Source organism: Chelonoidis abingdonii, chromosome 1 (genome assembly GCF_003597395.2).
Source record: "Chelonoidis abingdonii isolate Lonesome George chromosome 1, CheloAbing_2.0, whole genome shotgun sequence".
In the NCBI taxonomy this organism is placed as follows: Eukaryota; Metazoa; Chordata; order Testudines; family Testudinidae; genus Chelonoidis; species Chelonoidis abingdonii.
Window position 1 is genome coordinate 46,370,272 of NC_133769.1, and position 22,062 is coordinate 46,392,333.

Consider the following 22,062-nt stretch of genomic DNA (forward strand, 5'->3'; position numbering starts at 1 on the left):
CAGGGATGCATCAGTGACAACAGTCATGATCAGGAAAGGCCAGATGAAGGGAAAACCCTGAACTGTCCACCAGTGCAAAGAGTCAAGATCAATGGAGGCATGGACCAACCTATCCAAGGTGTGGAGAGTTGGATGGTAAACTGTCCTGGGCAATATTTGAAAAGACTGAAGGCACAATCTTGGAAGTTAAGCCGACTGCATGCATGTTGACATATGGCCCAGGAGCCTCAGACACATCCAAACTGTCATGGAAGGTTGAGACTGCAGACTGAGACAAAGACAACAAATTGTCTGGGAACGGTCAGTTGGCAAAAAAGCTCTCAAACTTGTAGTCTATTAGGGCCACCAGTGAACTCGATTTTGTGAGCGTGGACCAACGTTAACTTACCAGTGTTTAAGGTGAGAGCCAGATGGTTGAGTAAGCGCAATGTAATGCATACATAAGGCAGGATGACTTCTTTGACTCTGCCTCTTGGTAGCCAATCATCCAGGTACAGGAAGACATGGATTACCTTCTTTGTGAGTTACACTCTCACTGTAACCCTACATCTGGTAATAACCTGGGGACAGAAGACAGACCAAAAGGCAGAACCGTGTACTGAAAATGACAATTCTTCTTGACAAATCAGAGAAATCATCTGTGGCTCAGAAAAATTGCCACGCAGAAATAAGTGTCTTGAAGATCCAGAACAGCAAACCAATAGTTCTGAGAGAACACAGGGAAGATATAGATGACCATTCAGAATCTCGTGTGCCTCTTATATTTGTTAGGGTTGCAGAGGTTGAGAATAGGTTTTACCCCTCCTTTGGATTTGGGAACTAGAAAATACAGGTAGTAAAAACTTTGATCCTGTTATTCCGGAGGAACCTCTTCCACTGCTCCCAAAGCCAGAAGAGACTGGACCTGGTCAGGGAGTAGTATCTCATAAAAGGGGTCTCTAAAAACATAGAGGGTGGGAAGGAGGTGTGGAGGGGAACTTCCCCAGTCTGACAGTGCTTAGGACCCAACTGTTAGTGTTTGGGACTCGATTACTGCTGAGAAAATGAGTGAGGCTGTCCCTGATAGGGGAGGACTGGTAGAAGTCATGATTGGACTACTGTTCCGGACCAGTGAGTCAAAATGGGCACGTGGTAGCTGGTTGGGGAGAGTTGTGGACTGGCCTAATCCTGGACCTGGATGCTTCCGCATATGGGACCTGAGTCCCTTTCTGGGGTATTCCTGCTTTCTCGTGGGAGGGAAAGTCTACCCAAAGGGGTATTGCAGGCAGTACAGTTGCTGCTGCTGTTGTCCACTATCATAGCGCCTCTGATTTGCTGGTGCAGCCCCTGTACAAGGAATATAGGTTAGCCCTAGAATCCTTGAAGGAGTGCAGAGTTTCAATCCATTTTATCTTTTTTAAAAAACAAAACAAAAAAAAAACAGTCCATCATCAAGGGCAAGACCTCTATGTCCTGCTGCATGCTGGAGCAATTCCAGAACTCTGCAGCCAGGATGACCTTCTCATGGTTACCATTAAGGCTGTTACATTGGCTGAAGTGTCTGCGCCATCTAGCGTGGACTATGGCGCCGTCTTGGCCACAAAGTCGCTTCCCATGATAAACACCCAAAACATCCCTGAAGGTTTCAGACAGCTGGTCTGCAAATTTAAACATGGCTGACTAATTTACAAAATCATACTTGGACAGCAGTGCCTCCTAGCTGGCAATCTGCATTTGTGGAGAAGAGGAGATACAGATTTATCTACCCAGTGAGTCCATCTTTTTCAAGCCCTTGTGCATAGGGGTAGACTTAAACCTGCCTTGCTGAGCCCTTGTTGTTTAACTGTGGTTACAACCAGGGAATTAGTGGCTGGGTGGGAGTAAAACCCTCAAGTCTCTGCACCACTAAAAAGTAGTGTTTCTCCAATTGCTTTGTAGTAGGTGGCACTGAAGCCAGCATGCTCCAAACAACCTTTGCATGCTCCTGAAGTATGTCTTTGATGGGGAGAGCCACCCTTCCTGGGCCAGATGGCTGCAGAATATCCAGTAACTTGTGGGTATTTTCCTGCAGGAAATCTGCCTGAATGGCCAGGGAAGCACCCACATACTGCAAATGGTCTGGTAGGTCTTGAAGTCCTCAAGTACTGGAGGGAAGGAAGAACTGGACATTGCTGAATCATCCAGGGATGAGGAGGAGGCAGTTTACTCTGCAAGGGCTGGAGCCTGCTCCTGAAGTGGTGGACCTGCATTGAACAACTCCAATTAACCCTCGCCTGGCAGAGCCTCCAGTAGTTGAGCTTGCAATGCATCAATGGCCCCAGCCACCAGCCTGCCTAATTATCTCACCTTGGAGTGAGCTGAGACTTCCGTGACTGAGGAATGTTCCACTGATTCCATGGAGACCACTGGGCATAGGGGTAGAGCACTAGTGGTGAGGAGACATCAGGCCATGGGCCCCTCTCTCTACAGCAAGATGATTGCCGATCCTGGTACACATGTTGCTCCATAAACAGCCTCCAACTGGGTGATGGAGATCAGCAGGAGTGTCCTGACCTGGACACCGAGGCGTCTTGGGATTATGGGAATAAGGATAGAGCCAACCCTGAGGTTGCAGTGTGATTAATCTGTTGCCCAAAACTAAGGAGGGACCAGTACTGCTGGTGGAAATGGTACTGCCGGCACCAAGTGTACCTCCATTGTTTCCAGTGCCGAAGATGATGTCAATTCTCAAGTCAGCAGAGGTGGAGGGCAGAGAATGTTGCAACAGCAGCATGCCAAAGAGCTTCTGGTGCTGAGGAGGTCCCTTGTGCCGAGTCCAGTGCTGGTATTGCTTCTACAGTCTACAGCACAGGGAACGTTGAGATGTAGTGCCCACAGACCCAAGGGTTCAACAGCCTATCCAGACAGCGGGGCTGTAAATGTTGTAGCCTGGCCTAAATTCTGGACCAAGGGAGAGCTCAGGACAGAAAGGCAGAGGAGGTCCATTGCTGCCTGATATGCTGTTAGTGTGAAAACAGCTGGTGCCATCACAACCTTTGCCAATACTGGATTCAACGGACGTCCCAGCGCCAGAGCTGGGATGGTATAGGGTCTCTCATCTCCCTACCTAGTAGCAGGGAGTGATTGGAAGGGCCTGCGTCATGCTGCATGCCAGCAGTAATGCTGTGCCAATCTATACTTTCTGGAGGAGGAGAAGGAAGGCTCTCCATGAGCCTGCAGTGGTCTTCATTGGTATTATGAAATGTTTTCCTTGGTGCACTAGACGGAGAATGACTTCAGAGAGGTGCCAGCTCCAAAGTGCGAAACATCAGCCCTCTCTGAACCTGAGGTGACCCCCGATCCCACACAGACCTCAGTGCCAATGCAGGCCATATGGCCTGTTTGAGATGCTGCTGCTGTAAGTGAATATCCCTTGCCATCTTATTGTTTTGTGAACTACACCTCCACCCCGATATAACATGAATTCGGATATAACGTGGTAAAGCAGTGCTCCGGGAGGCGTGGCTGCGCACTCTGGCAGATCAAGGCAAGTGTGATATAACGCAGTTTCACCTAGAAAGCGGTAAGATTTTTTTGGCTCCTGAGGACAGCATTATATCAAGGTAGAGGTGTATTTGCAAATAAACACAGCTCCTTGACACAGGTTTCACCTAAGCAAAGCAACACCTAGTGTTTGAATGTTTGAATCCTGGTGACAGTATCATCAGGGAAAAACTAACTAAGCGAACTAACTCTCACACTAGGATACTAACTAACTACAATATATGCAACTAGAGTAAGTCACTAAGAGGGAGAGAGAGAGAGAGAGAGAGAGAGATGAATTGTGAGGTTAAAAACTACACAAGAGCTCCGACTCTGGTCACAGGCAGTAAGAAGCAACTGAGGGGAGTCATGATGGTGCAACCTCATCTAGCCAGGGGAGGGGTTGTGGCCACAAGGTATAGCACCATCCTTCTGAGGTTACTGGTAGGCAAGATTCTCTGGCTCTGGTGTGCTGGGCACATGCATGTGGAATACATGGCTCCATCTACTTGAAGAATTACACTGGATTTCCCAAGTTCATTTCCCTTACAGTACAGAGTGCTGTAACTTCAGTCTTTGTGGTTTTATGGACAAGTGATCACTTAAACATTGCATTCTCTTAATAGGCACCTATTTGTGAAGAAATCTATAGCCAAATTAACGGGAAATTCTTCTGATTTTATTTGTGTTGAATAAAAACATGGTAAATTAAACATTCACAAAACTTTGTCTACACAGAGAATTTAGTATGACCAAAGAATGTACTTAGAACTGTACTGCCCTTTTCATTCACATTTGTACAGGTATTTTCATTTGCCATATGTTTCAATTGCATTAATGGAAAAATATGGAAGCCCATCAGTCACCAAAATACCTCTGGTATCCCCTGAGATTTAACCAGAGCCCAACTTTGTAGCCTAGCAGAAAATTGCTTGCCTTATATTTTAAAATTTGAGTTTAAATCCTGTTGTGGGTTGTATTTTTACTCGAAATTCTTGGCAGACTATATAACTCAGGGAACTAGTAGAGGAATATGGGACTTTTAATCTCTAATTACTGGTTCAGATACAGTCACAGTGACAAAGTTACTATCAACTGATTGCTGTTCTGTGCCCAATCTGAAATGAGCTGGTGTCTACCAGAACTGGCACTAAGTAATGCCTTTATTTGCAGTCTCAGCAGAGGTGGATTGCATCATAGATTGAAGGACTTTAATAGATGTTATTTTGACATCAGTGGGGGGGAACAATAGTGGGCCATTGTGTTGAAGCTCAAGTTGCTGCTGTTGTGTGTGCAGGGATACTGCCCTTCAGAAGCAAATTCTCCAATGGGGTTTGCAAAATTGGACTGAAAATAACTGACCAGAGAAGTAAACTGATTAAAATTTAAAGCATATCAGAAAAACATGCTCCTTAAGAAGTGAGCACAAACTGAGGTCCCAATTCAGGAGAGCATTCTATTCAGGCTAGCATGTAAGCACATCCTAAAGTCTCACTGTGAAGTCAGTGGGACTTGAGCAGATGCCTAAGTTTAGACACATGCTTAAGTGCTTTCTGGCATCAGAGCCTAAGAGTAGCTATGGCACCTTATTTGTGCAGCCTTCTCGAACTCTATCTCATGGTCATCTAATTTGTTTTCACCCGCATTTGTTTCTTTTTAACTTGTTAGCTGTTTATTACAGGGACCTTATTTGTATGTTCTTTGAACTGCCCAATATATCTTTGAGTGCAGTGAAATAACTTTTTATTATAGATTGCTGCCATTGTATACGCTGCCATTGCAGTGTAACTGCACTCTGTGTGCTGAAACTTTTTACACATTTCATTTATTTTTTTATTGTGCATTTTTAACCATTTTTGCATTTTTTTCATGTGACCAATGAAAACAGGACTAGTTGCTTTCACTTTCTCATATCCTAGTTAATTGGAATTGGAAACATTTCCATTGGTTGTATATTTATAAAAAAGCATAACATTTGGGCCAAATTCTATAGTATTACTGGAAGAATATAGAATATTGGTCAAAATTGTGTTTAAATCTTTATCTGAACAGAGACTATATCTTAGTTACTAGGACCTAGTACATAAGTGCCTGTCTTTTACTTCAAATGCATTGAGATGAAATCTTGTTAAAGTTGTATGTTTTATTAAAACTTCCAATAACATTTTGTATCCTTAAGGTCAATTCTTACCACTTTTTAAAGCAAATAAACTTGCCAAAAATGTACTTAATGTTTTCTTAAATTATCAAGAAATAAAATTAACAGTCCAGCCATATAAACATGGTTAGTCTATCAAAAATAGTCATCATAGAAGAAGTCAGCTGACCAAGTCAAACAGGGAACAATTAAAGATGACTCCGTTCCCTAGCCTCAATTCAGAGCTTCCATAAAAGCATAATCATAGATTCCCAGGCCAGAAAGAGCCATTAAGATCATCTAGTCTGAATTCTTGTAAAGCATAGGTCCTAAAACTTGCCCAGAATAATTCCCAGAGCATATCTTTTTGAAAAACATCCAATCTTGATTTAAAAATGGTCAGTGATGGAGAATCCACCGAGATCCTTGGTAAATTGTTATAATTATTAATTACTCACTGTTAAAAATGTATGCTTATTTCCAGTCTGAATTTGTCTAGCTTCAACTTCCAGCAATTTGATTGTGTTACACCTTTCTCCACTAAACTGAAATGTCCATTATTAAATACTTGTTTCCCCATGTGGGTACTTAGAGACTGTAATCAAGTCACCCCTTCCCATTTCTTTGTTAAGCTAAATAGATTGAGCCCTTTAAGTCTATCACTATAATGGATGTTTTCTAATCCTTTAATCATTCTTATGACTCTTCTCTGAACCCTCTCCTATTTATCAACATCCTTCTTGACTTGTGGGCACTAGAACTGGACAAACTATTCCAGCAGCAGTCGCACCATTGCCAAATGCAAAAGTAAAATAGCTTCTCCATTCCTGTTCAAATTCCCCTGTTTATGCATCTGAAGATCTCATTAGCTCTTTTGGCCACAGTGTCACACTTGGGAGTTTGTATTCAGCTGATTACCCAATTGCCACCACCTCCAAATCCTTTTTCAGAGTCACTGCTTCCCAGGGTAGAGTCCCCCCCATCCTGCAAGTATGGCCTAGATTCTTTGTTCCCAGATGTATACATTTACATCTAGCCATATTAAAACACATATTGTTTGCTTGCGTCCAATTTACCAAGTGATCTAGATCGCTCTGAATATCGTCATTTTTTTTACCACTCCCCTAATTTTTGGTCATCTGCAGACTTTATCAGTGATGACTTTTTTTTCTTCCAGGTTATCGATAAAAATGTTAAATAGTGTAGAGCCAAGAACCAGTCCATACAGGACCCCGTGGGAAACAGATTTCAAAATGTAACTGTAAATGGAGAATCATCACCATGTGGATCTATCAGCCACTTTTGAATCAATTTAATGTCTCATCTTAATTTTGTATTCTAGTTTTTTAATCAAAGTGTTGTGTGGTACCAAGTGAAAAGTCTAAGTCCATTATATCCACACCAAGTTAGTTTGACAGGACCTGTTTTCCATAAACCTGTATTGATTTGCATTAATTACATTACCCTCCTTTACTTCATCATTAATGGAGTCCTATATCTGCCCGAGGTCATTGTCTTGCCTGGGGTGAATGTCAGGCTGACGGGCCTATAATTACCTGGGACATCTCATTTAACCCTTTTAAAAATTGGCACATTAGCTTTCTTCCAGCCTTCTGGAACTTTCCCAGTGCTCCACGACTAATTGAAAGTAAACGTTAATGTCCAGCAAGCTCCTCAACCAGCTCTTCTAAAAATCTTCTATGCAAGTTATCTGGACCTGCTCATTTAAAAAATGTATGACTAATGTAGCATCTGTTTAACAACCTACAGAGACATGAGTGGAATGGAAAGTGTGTTAACACAATATAATGAGAGGTTTCAGAGTAGCAGCCGTGTTAGTCAGTATCCACAAAAAGAAAAGGAGTACTTGTGGCACCTTAGAGACTAACGAATTTATTTGAGCATAAGCTTTCGTGGGCTACAGCCCACTTCTTCAGATATAATGAAACTACATCATCTGTTTTTTTTCCCCTCCAAATACAGAATTTAAATATTTATTAAACACTTCTGCCTCTTGCGTTGATCACTCTATCATTTCCATCTACTAATGGACCAATATCATTGTCAGGATTCTTTTTGTTTCTGATATATTTTTAAAAACTCCTTGTTATCCTTAACTCTGCTCATAAGTTTCTTCTTGTGTCCCTTGATTTCACTTATCAGTTTTCTACAGTTCCTAACTTCTGATTTATGTTCATTACCACCAACTTTCAATGTTGCCTTTTTAAAAATATGAAATGCTTGTATCAGAAGTGTGTCATAATTCTGATGTAAACATTGTTTTGTTTTGTTTCAGTTTAATGAGTGGTGTAAAGAATAATGTTGGCAGAGGAATAAATATAGCTTTGATAAATGGTAAGTCATATTTTAAATGCGCAAAGTATTTTCATTCCAAGACCATTTTTCAAATAGCCCTTAAGGCATTTCGGGAGGGTGGGAGAAAGACCGCCAGGAGGCAAAGATAGAGAAAGAAGAAAAAGTGAGGGAGGGAGTCATAGGAAGCAAATCCTCAGATTTATATTGAAAGTAATGTTGCAAAAATCTCTTAATTGTAGTTTAGAAATGCAGTGTGGAAAGCTTCAAATTTTAGTTCAATGCTTGTCTAAAAATTTTACTGTAAAATGGGTTCACAGGCTCCATGTTTATTTTATCTCAATGATTATCAGCTAATATGTTCTGTTTACATGTAAAATGGAAAAACTGCTATGCTTCCAAAGTCAAAAGGTGCTCTTTATTTGGTAATGTGACACCACCAATAGTATAGATTCCATGAGCCAAAATCTTCTTGCACCTGTTTTCAGTGGAGCTTAGTTAAAAGTTCCATTGATTAATGCCAGGATAGAATCAGTCATTCTTTCATAGATAAGTTTCATGCCATGATTCTATAGCCACAAATCTTTCCACCAAATGTTATTACAAGATTATGTTCCAGAATTTAAGCTTTCATTAAAAAATAGAAAAATTCTGTACATATGATTGTGAAGGGGATGAGCTTGAAAAATTTATATGTTGTGATAGACGCACACACGGTTTCAGTAGTAAAGATGACCATTTAAGTGTCAACTTTGTCAGCTATTTCACTGATGATGATTTTAGCAGAAATATCCAGCTAATGTGCTTATGCCTCAATCTTAAACTGTCTGTCTCCATCTGACCAGACACCATAATCTGGCAGTTAGGTAGGGAGCAGCTGAAGTGCCCTGCTATCTTCTACAATGCAGTTATGATGTAGATTTTTGTATTTTCAATGCATATCAAAAACTGACCGTGGAACAGCATAAAATAAACTTAGATCAAAATGAACAACAGGTTGTAGTGTTCATTTTCATATCTAATCCATTGAAATCCTCCGCTTGTTTAATTTAAATGAAGCTGCCATGGAATTTCCAGTCAGCTGCAAAAAGTGCCCTGTTTTCCACACACTCATTGCTACTAGGGATAAAAAGTAGTGAAAGCTAATTTTTTTTATTAAATTGATACAGGAAGCAGGTCTGAGTACAAATTGCCATTTTTTTTTTTACTGTTCTTAAAATTGAAAAAAAAACACTCATCTTTCTACTGCTGCATAAATAGCTCAGTCAGTAAGACGGCAGTGCTCCTCTTTGTCTGTCTTGTGCATGGTAGTATAGTAACAGGCAGTTAAGGTGTTGTTTTCATGGAAGAGAGCATACCCGCTGGAAATTAGTATGGTATTTTTTGCAGGCTCTCAAATCTATAAGATCACCTGTGATTCGTTGTTATGAAATGTTGAATATATTCTTAACAGATCTTTGGATAGAGAGATACAATGTAAGCTTTTTTTTCTAGGCAAAACAGGAGAAACATTGGACACCAAGTTCTTCGACATGTGGGGAGGAGGTAAGTGTTCGTGAATTGTTTCTCCTATAAAAGTAACTTTGAATGGCAAAAATAAATTGCTTCTGATTACGTTTTAAATGTTCGAATTGAGCAGTTATGTAGTCATTTCATATACACTACTATAGTTGTGAGGGGAGGACAGGTAAATAGAAGCACAAATATATTCTGTTATCTATACACGTGCACATAAAGGCATTTGCCCTCTTGACTAATCATCCCCCTAATGGCAATTCTGGCAGCCGATTCAAGAAGCCATCGTGTGCCAAAATGGCATGTAAACTCTACTAGTAAGAGTCATTGTAGTGCTAATAAATTGGTTTCCTAAATGACTAACACACAGCTCTTGTGTTTATATAATTTTGGGTTTTTTCCCCACTACACTAATTTGGTATTGAGTACTTTCCCAGTTTGAGCTACCATAGCTTCAGTTTATTGCCACCATTTTTAATTTAAATGGAAACAAACCTCAGTTTCACCTATTCTGTGTAATAAAATACCTGCAGCTATAAAATTAAGGTACAGTTTCTCTGATACTCTAGTCATCTTTTCCCAACTTAATTTCCATGTGTAAACTGTGTATAAGGGATATCTCAGTGTTGAATTAGCACTGCAGAAGGAATAGTGTCTTGTCTAGATTTGGTATGGTAATTGCATTATGCGGTAATTCTGTGTATTCTGTCTCTGTTCAGATGTGGCACCATTTATTGACTTCCTAAAGTCCATTCAAGATGGAACTGTAGTGTTAATGGGAACCTATGATGATGGTGCAACCAAGTATGTATTGGCCAAATATAGTAAATGTTGCATATCCTGCATTTTTAAATACTTAACATATATGTATGTGTACTGAAACAAAACTTAACTGTTCCTAAAACATGTTTGAAGAAGTTCTGCTTCTGGGAAATTATCATTGCCACTATCCTTTATGGGAAAGTTTCTTAATTTTTATGATCTTGTAACCTGAAGAGTGAATACTCCAGGCTGTGCAGAAATAAAGCATACAGTAAAACCTCAGTGTTACAGACTTCTTGGAAATGGAGGTCGTTCATAACTCTGAAGTGTTCATAACTCTGAACAAAACTTCACGGTTGTTCTTTCAAAAGTTTGCAACGGAACATTGACTTCATAGAGCTTTGAACCATGACTATGCAGAAGAAAAATGCGGCTTTCCCTTTATTTTTTTAGTAGTTTACATTTAACACAGTACTGTGCTGTTTTTTGTGTGTGTGTGTCTCTCTCTCTACTGCTGCCTGATTGCGTACCTCTGGTTCCAAATGAGGTATGTGGTTGACTGGTCCGTTCATAACTCTAGTGTTAGTAACTCTGAGGTTCTACTGTATTTAGTATGCGACGTGTAGCAGTTATGATTATAAAGCCTTTTAGGTTAAAAGGAGCAACAAATTGGGTATCAAAGGGCTTTTTGCAGTGAAAGTATCCCATGCACAACTTTGACAGTGGTTTGAGCATTGGCCTGCTAAACCCAGGGTTGTGAATTCAGTCCTTTAGGGGCCCATTTACAGATCTGGGGGAAAAACTGTCAGGGGATTGGTTGTGCTTTGAGCAGGGGGTTAGACTAGATGACCTCCTGAGGTCCTTTCCAACCCTGAGATTCTAAATAACTACATATGTAATGTATCAGGGGGTAGCCGTGTTAGTCTGTATCCACAAAAACAACAAAGAGTCCAGTGGCACCTTATAGACGAACAGATTTATTTGGGTATAAGCTTTCGTGGATAAAAAAAACCTCACTTCTTCAAATGCAGATATGTAATGTTTGTCTGTTTACCATTACCATATCAATAGATTGTGCAAGTTCATTTTTTTTGTTCGAAAGTTAATGAGTTCTTTAATTTCATATTAGGGCCATGGTCTGAGCATACGTTGCAGGTGCAGTTGGTTCAGTTTTTGCATACATGAATATACATCTATCTCAGGTTTCATCTATTCGTTCTCAAGCTCAGGCCCTAAATGTTGTTTAAACCAACACACGCAAATAAGTCAAGGGTTAAGGTTGTCATCATGACTATTAGTTGATTCCATTTTGCTTAAGTATTGTAATTGCCAGTGTATGTGACTGAGGTGGTGGCATTTGCACTATATCAGTAAGCTACAATAGGTTATGCTTTAGTAAACTGTTGGTCTACGCAAGGAGATGATGATGTGAAGCAAACAGTCAAATCACTAGAGTGTTCACCAACAGCAAACTTTTGTGTCTTATTGCTATTAGGTTATAGGTTATCTATTATTTCCATTTTTAAAGCTAAATAGCCATTACAAGTAATTTTGGGGAGTTTTATGCAACCTATACTTCAACTATGAAAAATAATTCCTTGTGGAAGAGTATGTGAACAAACAAAGTTGTGAGCAACTTTTTCCTAATTAGGAAATAAATTAAGTATTCAAAACATTTTTTCTAAATATTTTTCAAGTTCTGTTAACCCATCCCCCTCCAGCCCAGCTGTTCTTTCAGTAGCAGATCATGGCACAATAGCCACTTTCTATGGTAAAACCTAGATTTATAATATTGAACTGTTCCCAAATTAGGTTGTATAATAGAGTGGATTAAAAGCGACTGCCTATTCCAAACTACTAGTGATAGGGAAAGAAGGCAGTTAAAAATGATCACTTTTCTCCTCCTAACCTCCTTCTGCTTTTCCCCCACCCCTGAAGATGTCTCTTTCACCATCCTCTTCCCTTTTGACTAGCTGCCTGTTACATGTTTTTCACTTCATGATATTTAATAAGATGGATGCAGAGATTTCTTTTGTTTCAGTAATCATATCCCAGCTGTGTACTTGCGAGAGCTGGTATCTAAGTGTGACATCAGCAAAAAAAAAAAAAAAGCTCAACAGGTCAATAGGAATGTGGGTTTGGGCGGTCCATGTCAATGCCCAGTCTCTAATGTTCACTAGTAACTTCATAAAAAAACCTCATCAGTATTGCATCCCGGTAATAGTAAATGCAAACAATTTCAACAAAATCTGTGCCTTATCTGTAGAGCTGCATTAGTGGGATGTAACCATCTAAATATTCTGTACAATCACAGGACGGTAGCCCAAAAATTAACTCAATTTGGTGTGCCCAAAGCTCTGGCTTAATGTGATATATTTTGAATTTGTATCATATGATTGTACCACATTAGTTAGTAGTAATCAAAAGTTTTGTGCAGTGCTCAGAAATTGAAAATGAGCCAAATTACTGGCCAAAATATAGTAGCTGGCAGGAGAGAAAAGGGTTGCCTCAAAAAAAAAATTTGGAATAAAATGTATCTTGTTACATCATCGTTTTATCTTCCCTGCTATAACTGGTTTGTTTAGATATAGAGCCATAATTGTGGCAAAGGGCAGTATCATTAATTTTAAATTGGGACCTGAGCAATCATAAGTTTCATCTTTCACTTAGTTGTGATCAGACTAAATGGCCTGCTTATGATATCAAAACATTCAAAAACCATAAAATCAAAACCTAGAGAAAAGCATACAAAAGATAAATAATTCAGCTGGTTGATTGTAATCTACAATCTATCAGGTCTACCTTGGAAAGGCTGATATCTTCTTATGGCCTGAGTGAGTGATACTATTCCAAAAATTGTTTTCTATAGATATGGGCTGAGCAGGTGGTGGTCAGATTCTGATCCAGATTTAGGCCCTAATCCTATGCAAGCTTTCCCGTGTGCTTAATTTTGAGCATGAATAGTCCCACTGAACTCAGTGGAAGTTACTAACATTCTTTAAGTTAAGCATGTGCATAGATCCTTGCAGGACTGGAGGCCTTGGTTTTTGCAGGTTTGGATCCGCCTGCTGGACATGTGAGATTTTGGCATCAAATGGTAGAAATCTCATTCGATCAACGGGCCTCATAAAGAGAGGCATTCCCAATTCTAATTGTAACACTAGCCCAAAAACCAACTAACTGGAAATTGTATTGTGTGAATTAGAAGCTGAATTGTGAACTGAGCAATAAAGGATCTTGCTACATGGATTTTTTTTTTCCGCATTTAATGCACTTTTCATTTTGTTCAAGGCTTAATGAGGAGGCACGGAAACTGATTGCTGAACTGGGAAGCACATCTATTACGAACCTTGGTTTTAGAGACAACTGGGTCTTTTGTGGCGGAAAAGGAATTAAGACTAAAAGTCCATTTGAACAGGTTTGTTGCTAATATTACTTTTCAGAGTGTGATAAGTCAATTTGTACTAACCGAGGCTCAGGCTATTATATGAACATCAATCATTGTCTCAAACCTATCACAGTAAATAGTTACTATTTATGTTCCACAAATAATTCTTTGAATATTTAACTACTTTTAAATATTCAAAAGGATTCTGTGATATGCATCTTAGAAAAATGATACAAAGATCTACATTAAAACTGATTAACTAAAACTCTGTAACATGAGTTTTTCCTACTTTTAAAAAAAACCAGGTAGCTATAATATGGTCACATAGGTCAGTTCAAAAATGGGTGTTTGAAATTCGAAATGTAGGCACCTAACTAAGTAGCCAAATTTTCAAAAATTCCAATCACCCAACAGATCCTAATTATTTCAAGTTGCTTTTGAAAATAGAACACTTATTTCAGTGCCTACATATAGTCTAAGGCAGGGGTTCTCACAACAAATTTTTTAGTAGCCTCAGAGTGTAGCCACCAACTCTTGCTGGTGGCTGTGCTGACAGTTTTTCCTAAAATACTAAATTGACTTTAGGAAAAACAAAATAAATATGCACGTATACATGTTAAAATCGTAATTTATTTATAGGGTTTTTTCAGACTCCAGTAATAAAAATAATTTACATTTGTCTCTATTCTTTACTGGACCTAAACAGACTAGAAACACCAGCTGCCTGTACTTCCAGAGTTTCTCTCCAGAGGGGGGCAAGGCCCAACTGCTGCTGGAGGCCCTCTAGAGGGGCCACTGCTTAGTGTCCACCTTCCCCTCTTCCTCCCTCTCCCCACAATCACAGCCCAGGAGGCTGTGGCCACAAGAAAAGACCATGGTGGTCGCATTTGAGAAACTCCGATTTAAGGAGCCTACGTAGCGTCCAGTTTTCCAAATTCATGGCTATTAGCAGATATTCTATTGTGGTCATTGATTTTGTAGTATTCATGATTTGGATTAAGATTTAGGTTATATATAGATAAGGAAAAATAATTTATTTTGTCTCTAGTTTTGTCTCAGACCTACAGAGTAGCCTTTGCTAAAGGATGTATATGCATTGCTGGAGGGCATTTTTTTTTTTTTTTATTAATCAGTGGTAGCCTTGAAATATTTATAATGGTAACAGGACAAATGGTTTTATTTTAACAATGGATTCATGTTCTCTCTTTATAGCACATAAAAAACAACAAGGATACAAACAAATACGAAGGCTGGCCAGAAGTTGTTGAGATGGAAGGCTGTATCCCTCAGAAGCAAGATTAAAACAAGGATTCAAAACAAAGAATGAGAGAAAATGCACTTTCTGCTATTATAAGGGAGAGGGCTATGAAGAAGATACTGTGTAATGTAAATATTTTTAAAGCATGCATCCATCTTGTCGGTGTGCGCATGAGCATTGGCGGTTTGAATATCAGAATTATTTATTGCTAACACATCTAGAAATTGTTGTTTTGTAAATAGACCCAAAATAAACAAGACAGTGAACCATTTCTAAATAGCGTTCCTCAAAGTGCACCATTTAATTTGCCTATGGTAAATAATGATGCTAGATCTACTAAGAAATTAAGTACCCAGTAAAGGAATGAACTCATACTGAAGGATATTGTATTGTCCTCTAACAATATAAATGTTGCTGTGAGTCCGTAACCTTTGTGGAATATGTAGATTTTAGTGAGAAATTAAACAGCTTTAATTTTTTTAGCCTCTGCCTTTTGATGGCAGCATCACTTTTTATTAAAGATCTATGTGGTTATTATAGTACAAATGCTTCAGAATTTTGTTTTGCAGCCCCCCCAAAACCTAATAATCAACAAAATCAGCGTACTTTATACAAAAGTGTAGATCAGCCATGAGAAGCACAATTACATTTTATTTAAAAAAAAGTAGATTATATAAATACTTGTACATGATATTTAAAAAAAAAAAAAAGCTTGAAAAGATTTGTATTAAACATGGAAATAGTGTTTACTTTGTAGAAGATATTTGGCTTAATAACTGTTCTATGATTCAATTGTTTTGTTTTTATTACAATTTTTGTACCAGCTGCCTGACCTGCAGGTCTGCCTATGGCTGTTAAGCAATAGTAACTAGCTGAATGATAGAGCTGTATGATGGAACGCCATTCTGTTTTAATTCCAGTCCTAGGAGCAAGATTTCCCAGTGAGGAAAGTATGTTAGAAAAGGGGTGTATCCTCAAAGGAATTTAGTATATGTAATTATTCTCAGTTTCACTACTACCTGTATTAGTTCTAATGTGAATCAAGATACTCAATCAGTACTTAGGATGGGATATTACAGAGAGCACCACATTTTAAGATATGTATCAATTGGTATTGAAAAATTAGCTAACACTGTTATCCATTGCTGAAAGGGATGAAGATTTTAAAGAACTGGACCAAGTTAAAGTGGCCTTATACCATAACTCATGTAAGAGTAAATAGAAAACCGAACATTTTCTGTAGAAATTTATTTTTTGAAATCACTTATCTTTTTTAGTAGGGCAGGCTTAGAACTTTTTTCTGAATACAGAGTGAGTACGGTGAAACTGACTATCCAGGCATTTACTGTACAGGAACTAGAGCAGAATTCTATTTAATCTCTTGGAGTTCTATTTACACTATATGTTCTAGTATAAATGATCAACATCTTTGAGCAGTGCCATTAAAAAAAAGTCAGGAACTGCAGTATGAATCACAAATAGTGCTATTCAGAATGCTATATAACCAGTATCTTCTGAGACCAACTTAAAACATAATACACTAAAATCTTTAAAGCAATATAGGGAATGATAACTTTGTTCAGAATAATATCCACCTCTAATACAGGAATGAGTAAGACTGGAATTTGAATTTTTTTCTATGTTTAACTAGTCTGCTAATGTAATGTTTTTTCCTCAACTTTAATGTAGAACAGCAATAAATGCACCTTATACAGTGAAACCATTTATTTGTAAAATATCATGCAAATTTTTAGTTCTTATTTGAGAGAGATTACATCATACATGTCAATACCATGTATATTTTTTCATCAAATAAAGTAAAATTCCCCTCAATTCTATAAACTGGAAACTAACTTTATGTCACAATGTGAGATTAATCAAGAAAATGAATGTATAAGCTTTAGTGTTTAGGTAATGGCAAAATACATTTATGTTTGTACTGTGAATATTCCATTTGAAAGAATCTTGAAGATACAATACTTAGGGGTTTATATAGCTTTATAAAAAAAAATCCAGTTTGTATATGAATAATCTCTCTAGGCTATTGTCTTACTAGCCTGTGTAATACTATTCTGATATGAGTGCCAACAAAATGACATTCATACAGGGTGTGTCTACACTACAAACTTAAATCAACCTATGTTAGGTCAACGTACAACCGCCACAGTAATTACTGTGTTGGCTGATGTTCGCACTACCTTCCTTTTGTTGGTGGTGCACATCCTTACCAGGAGCGCTTGCCCCCAACTGATGATGGGTAACAAGGGGAGCTGAGAGCCAGGTCTCATAGCTCCCTGCCGGGAGCCCAGCTGCCCCTTCAGGCTTCTCGCCTCCTCGATGGGAGCAGATGGGCGAGGGAGCTGCTGCCCAGGCTTCTCATCTCCAGCCCACTGGGGAGTCTGGAGGCAGCAGGACTCTCAGCAACGAGCACAAGCAGCAACCTCATTGGGAGTGGAAAGCCAATCTGTGGGGCAACCGGGCTCTACCTAGAGTCCACCACGAGCCCCTAGGCTTTCCTGTCAATTTCACGGCTCCAGCATAAAGCATGAAATTGACAAGAATGACAGCCAACTTAACGCAGTGTCTACATGGACATTGCATTACCCTAAATACACTGACATAAGCCCTACACATCTCATGGAGGTGCAGTTATGATGTTGGTGTAGAGGACACTTACATCGGCAGGACAAGGCTGTATGGTGTACCCTGACATAATTAGGTTGACATAAGCTGCCTTATGTCGACCTAATTCTGTAACAGACCAATTCTTAGTTTTCATACTAAGTTGTCAGATATTACGATTGGATATATGTGCTGAATGTCGAAGGGTGTACAAGAAACAGGTTTGTGTTCTAATCTGTGCTTTGTGGTTTGAGCCAAGTAATGCAATCTGCATAGATTTTTTTTAATACTATTATCATTCAGTCCTGAGGCAATAAGTGTTTCACAAGCGTCTGACAGTTCACACAGATGAAGGTGGGGAGCTGCTTGACTTTGATGGAATGATGAACCCATCACGTGACTCCTAAAGAGTAGGTATTAAACAATTTTGACGGTATTAAATGTACAACTGCAAATTATCCCAATCCGAAAGAAAGATGGTGTCATGATATAATTCCCAACTCTGGACCTTAGCGTCCAAAAGATTGGGTACCAGCATGAAAGCCTTTAAGCTTAATTACCAGCTTAGATCTGATAGGCTGCCACCAACCAGGAATTCCAGTGCCTGGTACACTTGGGTCCCCCAAAACTTCCCTGTGGGACCCCAAGACTCAGATGCCCTGAGTTCTCCTACAAAGGGAAATAAAGCATTCCCCCCCCACCTCTCTCCCGGCCCAGAATTTCCTCTCTGGTGCTAACCTGATGGTTACTGATGCAACCTCTTTACATCACAATACCAAGAAGCATGTTTCTCCTCTCTTCCACAAAAGACAAACCCAAAGACAAGGAAACAGAACAAGGATTCTATCTTCTCTCCCCCTTAGCTTGCTCCCGCCCCTGGTGACCACTAAGGAGAGTAACACCAGAGAGCAAGCTTTCCCCTCCCCCCTGTCTTTCCTTTCTCCACCAATTTTCCTGATGGGGGTCAACTAGAAAAAAAAAATATCAACAGGTTTGCTTCAAAAGCAAACTTTTAATAAAAAAAGACAAGGAAAGAATAGATAACAGTTCCTCTGTAAAATCAAGATTGGTAATACAGGGTTTTCAAACTTATAAGAAAATGATAAACAATAGAAAAGGGATAAACCAGCCTTATCCAAAAACAATACATTTAAAGTACTTATAGCCCAAATACACATAAAGACTCCACCAGCCAGATACACAGATGCAAATACAGCAAAAACATTTTTAAAGGACTATCCTTTGCTACCTTTTTGTACTTACAACTGGGAAACAGAAGATTAGAAGGACTGGAAATAGATCCTCTCATAGCTGAGAGAGCACAGAACAGACAAAGACCCAAGACCAAGAAACACCCACAAATTCCCTCCCTTAAGCTTTGAAAAAATCCAGTTTCCTGATTGGTCCTCTTGTCAGGTGTTTGGTTCCCTTTGTTAACCCTTTACAGGTAAAAGAAACATTACCCCTTAGCTATCTGTTTATGACAGATGGTAAGAATAGGAAGAGGCCAGTATGGCTCCATCAGGAGCTTTTTATTTACCTGAAAACCAAAAAGGAATCCTACAAAAAGTAGAAAAATGGATGAATTGCTGAGGAGTATAAAAGAATAGCATAAGCATTTAGGGACAGAATCAAAAAGGGTAAGTCACAAAATGAATGTGACACCTAGCAAGGGACATAAAAGGTAATAAGATGGCTTTTAAATTCATTAGGAGCAAGATGAAGGAAATTGTAGGTCCTCTACTTAGCGGGGGAGGAAAACTAATAATTGATGACATCAAGAAGGCGGAGATGTTTAATGCCTCTTTTGCTTCAGTCTTTACTAAAAAGGTTAATGGTGACCAGATCCTCAATATAATTTTAACAAGAAAGGTGAAGGAGTTCAAGCCAAAATAGGGAAAGAACAGATGAAATAGTATTTAGATGTATTCAGGTAGGCAGAGCCTGATAATGATTCCAAAATTACCTAGGATGAACTACTATCAACTATATTTGAGAACTCATGGAGGACAGGTGAGGTTCCAGAGAACTGGCAAATGGTAAACATAGCACATAGCATAGGTGAACAAAGAAGACCCTAGGGAATTATAGACCAGTCAGCCTAATTTTGATACCTGGAAAGATACTGGAAGAAATTATTAAACATTCTATTTGTAAGTACCTAGAGGATAATAGGCTTATAAAGAATTGCCAGCATGGATTTGTCAAGAACAAATCGGGCCAAACCAACCTAATCAGTCCCACATGCCATTCTAATAATCAAATTAGAGAAATGTGGCCTATATGAAATTAATGTAACGTGGGTGCACATCTGGTTGAAAGACCATAGAGTAGTTATCTGTGGTTTGCTCTAAACTTTAAGGAGGTATATTTGTTGTTAGAGGAGACTCAAAGAGCTTGGCTGGTTTAGCCTAACCAAAAGAAGGCCGAGGGGAGATATGATTGCTCTCTATAAATACATCAGAGAATAAATACCAGGGAGGGAGGAGTTATTTAAGTTAAGTACAAACGTGGTCACAAGAACAAATGGATATAAACTGTCTATCCTAAACAAGTTTAGGCATAAGAATGGCCATACTGAGTCAGACCAAAGGTCCCTCTAGCCCAGTATCCTATCTTCTGACAATGGTCAATGCCAGGTGCCCCAGAGGGAATGAACAGAACAGGCATGAAGTTAGATGGAGGTTTCCACCCATTAGAGTGAAGGTTTGCAATGCCATTCCAAGGGCAGTCGTGGAGGGCAAACAACCTTAAATGGCTTTAAGACTGAGCTTGATAAGTTTATGGAGAGGTTGGTATGAGGAGATGGGCTACATGCCATTGTAGGAAATCTGCAACTGCTAGTAGCAAATAACTCTAGTGGCTGGTGATGGGACACTAGATGGGAAGGGCTCTGAGTTACAACAGAGAATTCTTTCCCAGGTATCTGGCTGGTGAGTTGCCCACATGCTCAGAATCTAACTGATGTCCATATTTGGGGTCAGGAAGAAATTTTCTCCCCGGTCAGATTGTCAGAGACCCAGAGGGTTTTTCCATTTTCTCTGCAGCATGGGGCATGGGTCACTTGCAGATTTAAACTAGTGTAAATGGTGGATTCTCTGTAACTTGAAGTCTTTAAATTATGACTTAAGGAATTCAGTAACTCCAGCAGAAGTTAGGGGTTTATTACAGGAGTGGGTAGGTGAGGTTCTGTGGCCTGCAGTGTGCAGGAGGTTAGACTAGATCAGTGGTCCCCAAACATTTTACTTTGTGACTGTGCCCCCATTTCCCCCCCCCTTCCTTGGGGGGACACCCAGATTCCAAATGCCTTGGATGCTAAAAGCAGGGGAGAAACTCCCTCCCCCCCCCCCCCCCCCCCGCTGGCCAGGAGCAGGGCTGCAGCTCCAGGAGGGGGGCATGCAGATGGGTAAGTGGGCCGAGGCTGGGGCCACAGCTGGAGTGGGCTCAGAGCCCCAGGCATGGGGCTGGCCAGCAGCCGGAGCTGGGCCAGGAGCAGAGCTCAGCTTGGTGACATTTCCTCCCTGCCCCTGTTCTGGGCCCCCCAAATGTTCCTTGGCACCCTCCTAGGGGGGAATGCCCCACAGATTGGGGACCTCTGGACTGGATGATCATGATGGTTCCTTCTGACCTTAAAGTCTATGAATCAATATAGTGGGCTTCTGCAGGGGTCAGTCTTGTGTCCAATACTAGTAAATATTTTCATTAATGACTTGGAGAAAATACTTATAAAATCTGAGTGGAGAGGTTGCTACCAGAATTAGACTTCATAACAGCTTTGACAAATTAGAGAATTGGTCTGAAATAAACAAGGAAATTCTATAAAGACAAGCACAAAGTACTTCATTAGGAAGGAAAAATCAAATGCACAACTACAAAATGGAGAATAAGTGGCTCAGTGATAATACTCCTGAAAAGGATCTGGGGGTTATAGTGGATCACAAATTGAATGAGTGTCAACAATGTGATGCAGTAGCAAAGAAGCTTAATATAATTCTGGGATGTACTAAGAGTGTTATATGGGAGGCAATTGTCCAGCTCTGCTAGACACCGGAGAGGCTTCAGCTGGAGATACTGTGTCCAATTCTGGGAGCCACACTTTGGGAAAGATGTGGGCAAACTGGCGAGGGTCCAGAGGAGAGCAACAAAAGTGATAAGTCTTCAAATATGCTAAGAGCTGTTATGAAGAGGACAGTGATCAATTTTTCTCCATGTCCACTGAAGGTAGGAGAAGTAGTAATGGGCTTAATCTGCAGCAAGAGAAATTAAAAAAAATTTCCTAATATGTAACTAACTATACGGATAGTTAAGCACTGGAATAGGCTTTCAAGGGAGTTTGTGGAATCCCTATCATTTGATTAAAAACAAGTTAGACAAACACCTGTCATGGATTGTCTGTTTACTTGGTCCTGCCTCAACACAGGGGACTGGACTTGCCCTACATTTCTATAATTCTGTGCAGCAATTTTTCACTTTTGGCTCAGTATGTGAAACTACCCTGCCCTGCTTGAATTCTGTGCATCAGGTCATTGGAATATCTGCAGCAGGTTGTTTTAGTAACTCCTCATT

The 22,062-nt window shown here is 39.7% G+C and overlaps 1 protein-coding gene across 2 annotated transcripts in view; it reads left to right on the forward strand.

Annotated features, from left to right (window-relative positions):
• Nucleotides 1–15,666, forward strand: part of FAM3C (FAM3 metabolism regulating signaling molecule C) — a 54,767-nt gene extending 39,101 nt beyond the window's left edge. Inside the window, exons 6-10 of one of the 2 annotated variants that reach the window (XM_075065392.1) lie at nt 7,935–7,993; nt 9,446–9,496; nt 10,186–10,270; nt 13,520–13,646; nt 14,829–15,666. In XM_075065392.1, coding sequence (XP_074921493.1) covers nt 7,935–7,993; nt 9,446–9,496; nt 10,186–10,270; nt 13,520–13,646; nt 14,829–14,918 — 412 coding nt within the window. In that variant the 3' untranslated portion in view covers nt 14,919–15,666. The remainder of the gene's footprint in view (nt 1–7,934; nt 7,994–9,445; nt 9,497–10,185; nt 10,271–13,519; nt 13,647–14,828) is intronic. The other variant, XM_032796210.2, reaches the window with a different exon arrangement.
• The last annotated feature ends 6,396 nt before the right edge of the window (nt 15,667–22,062 follow it).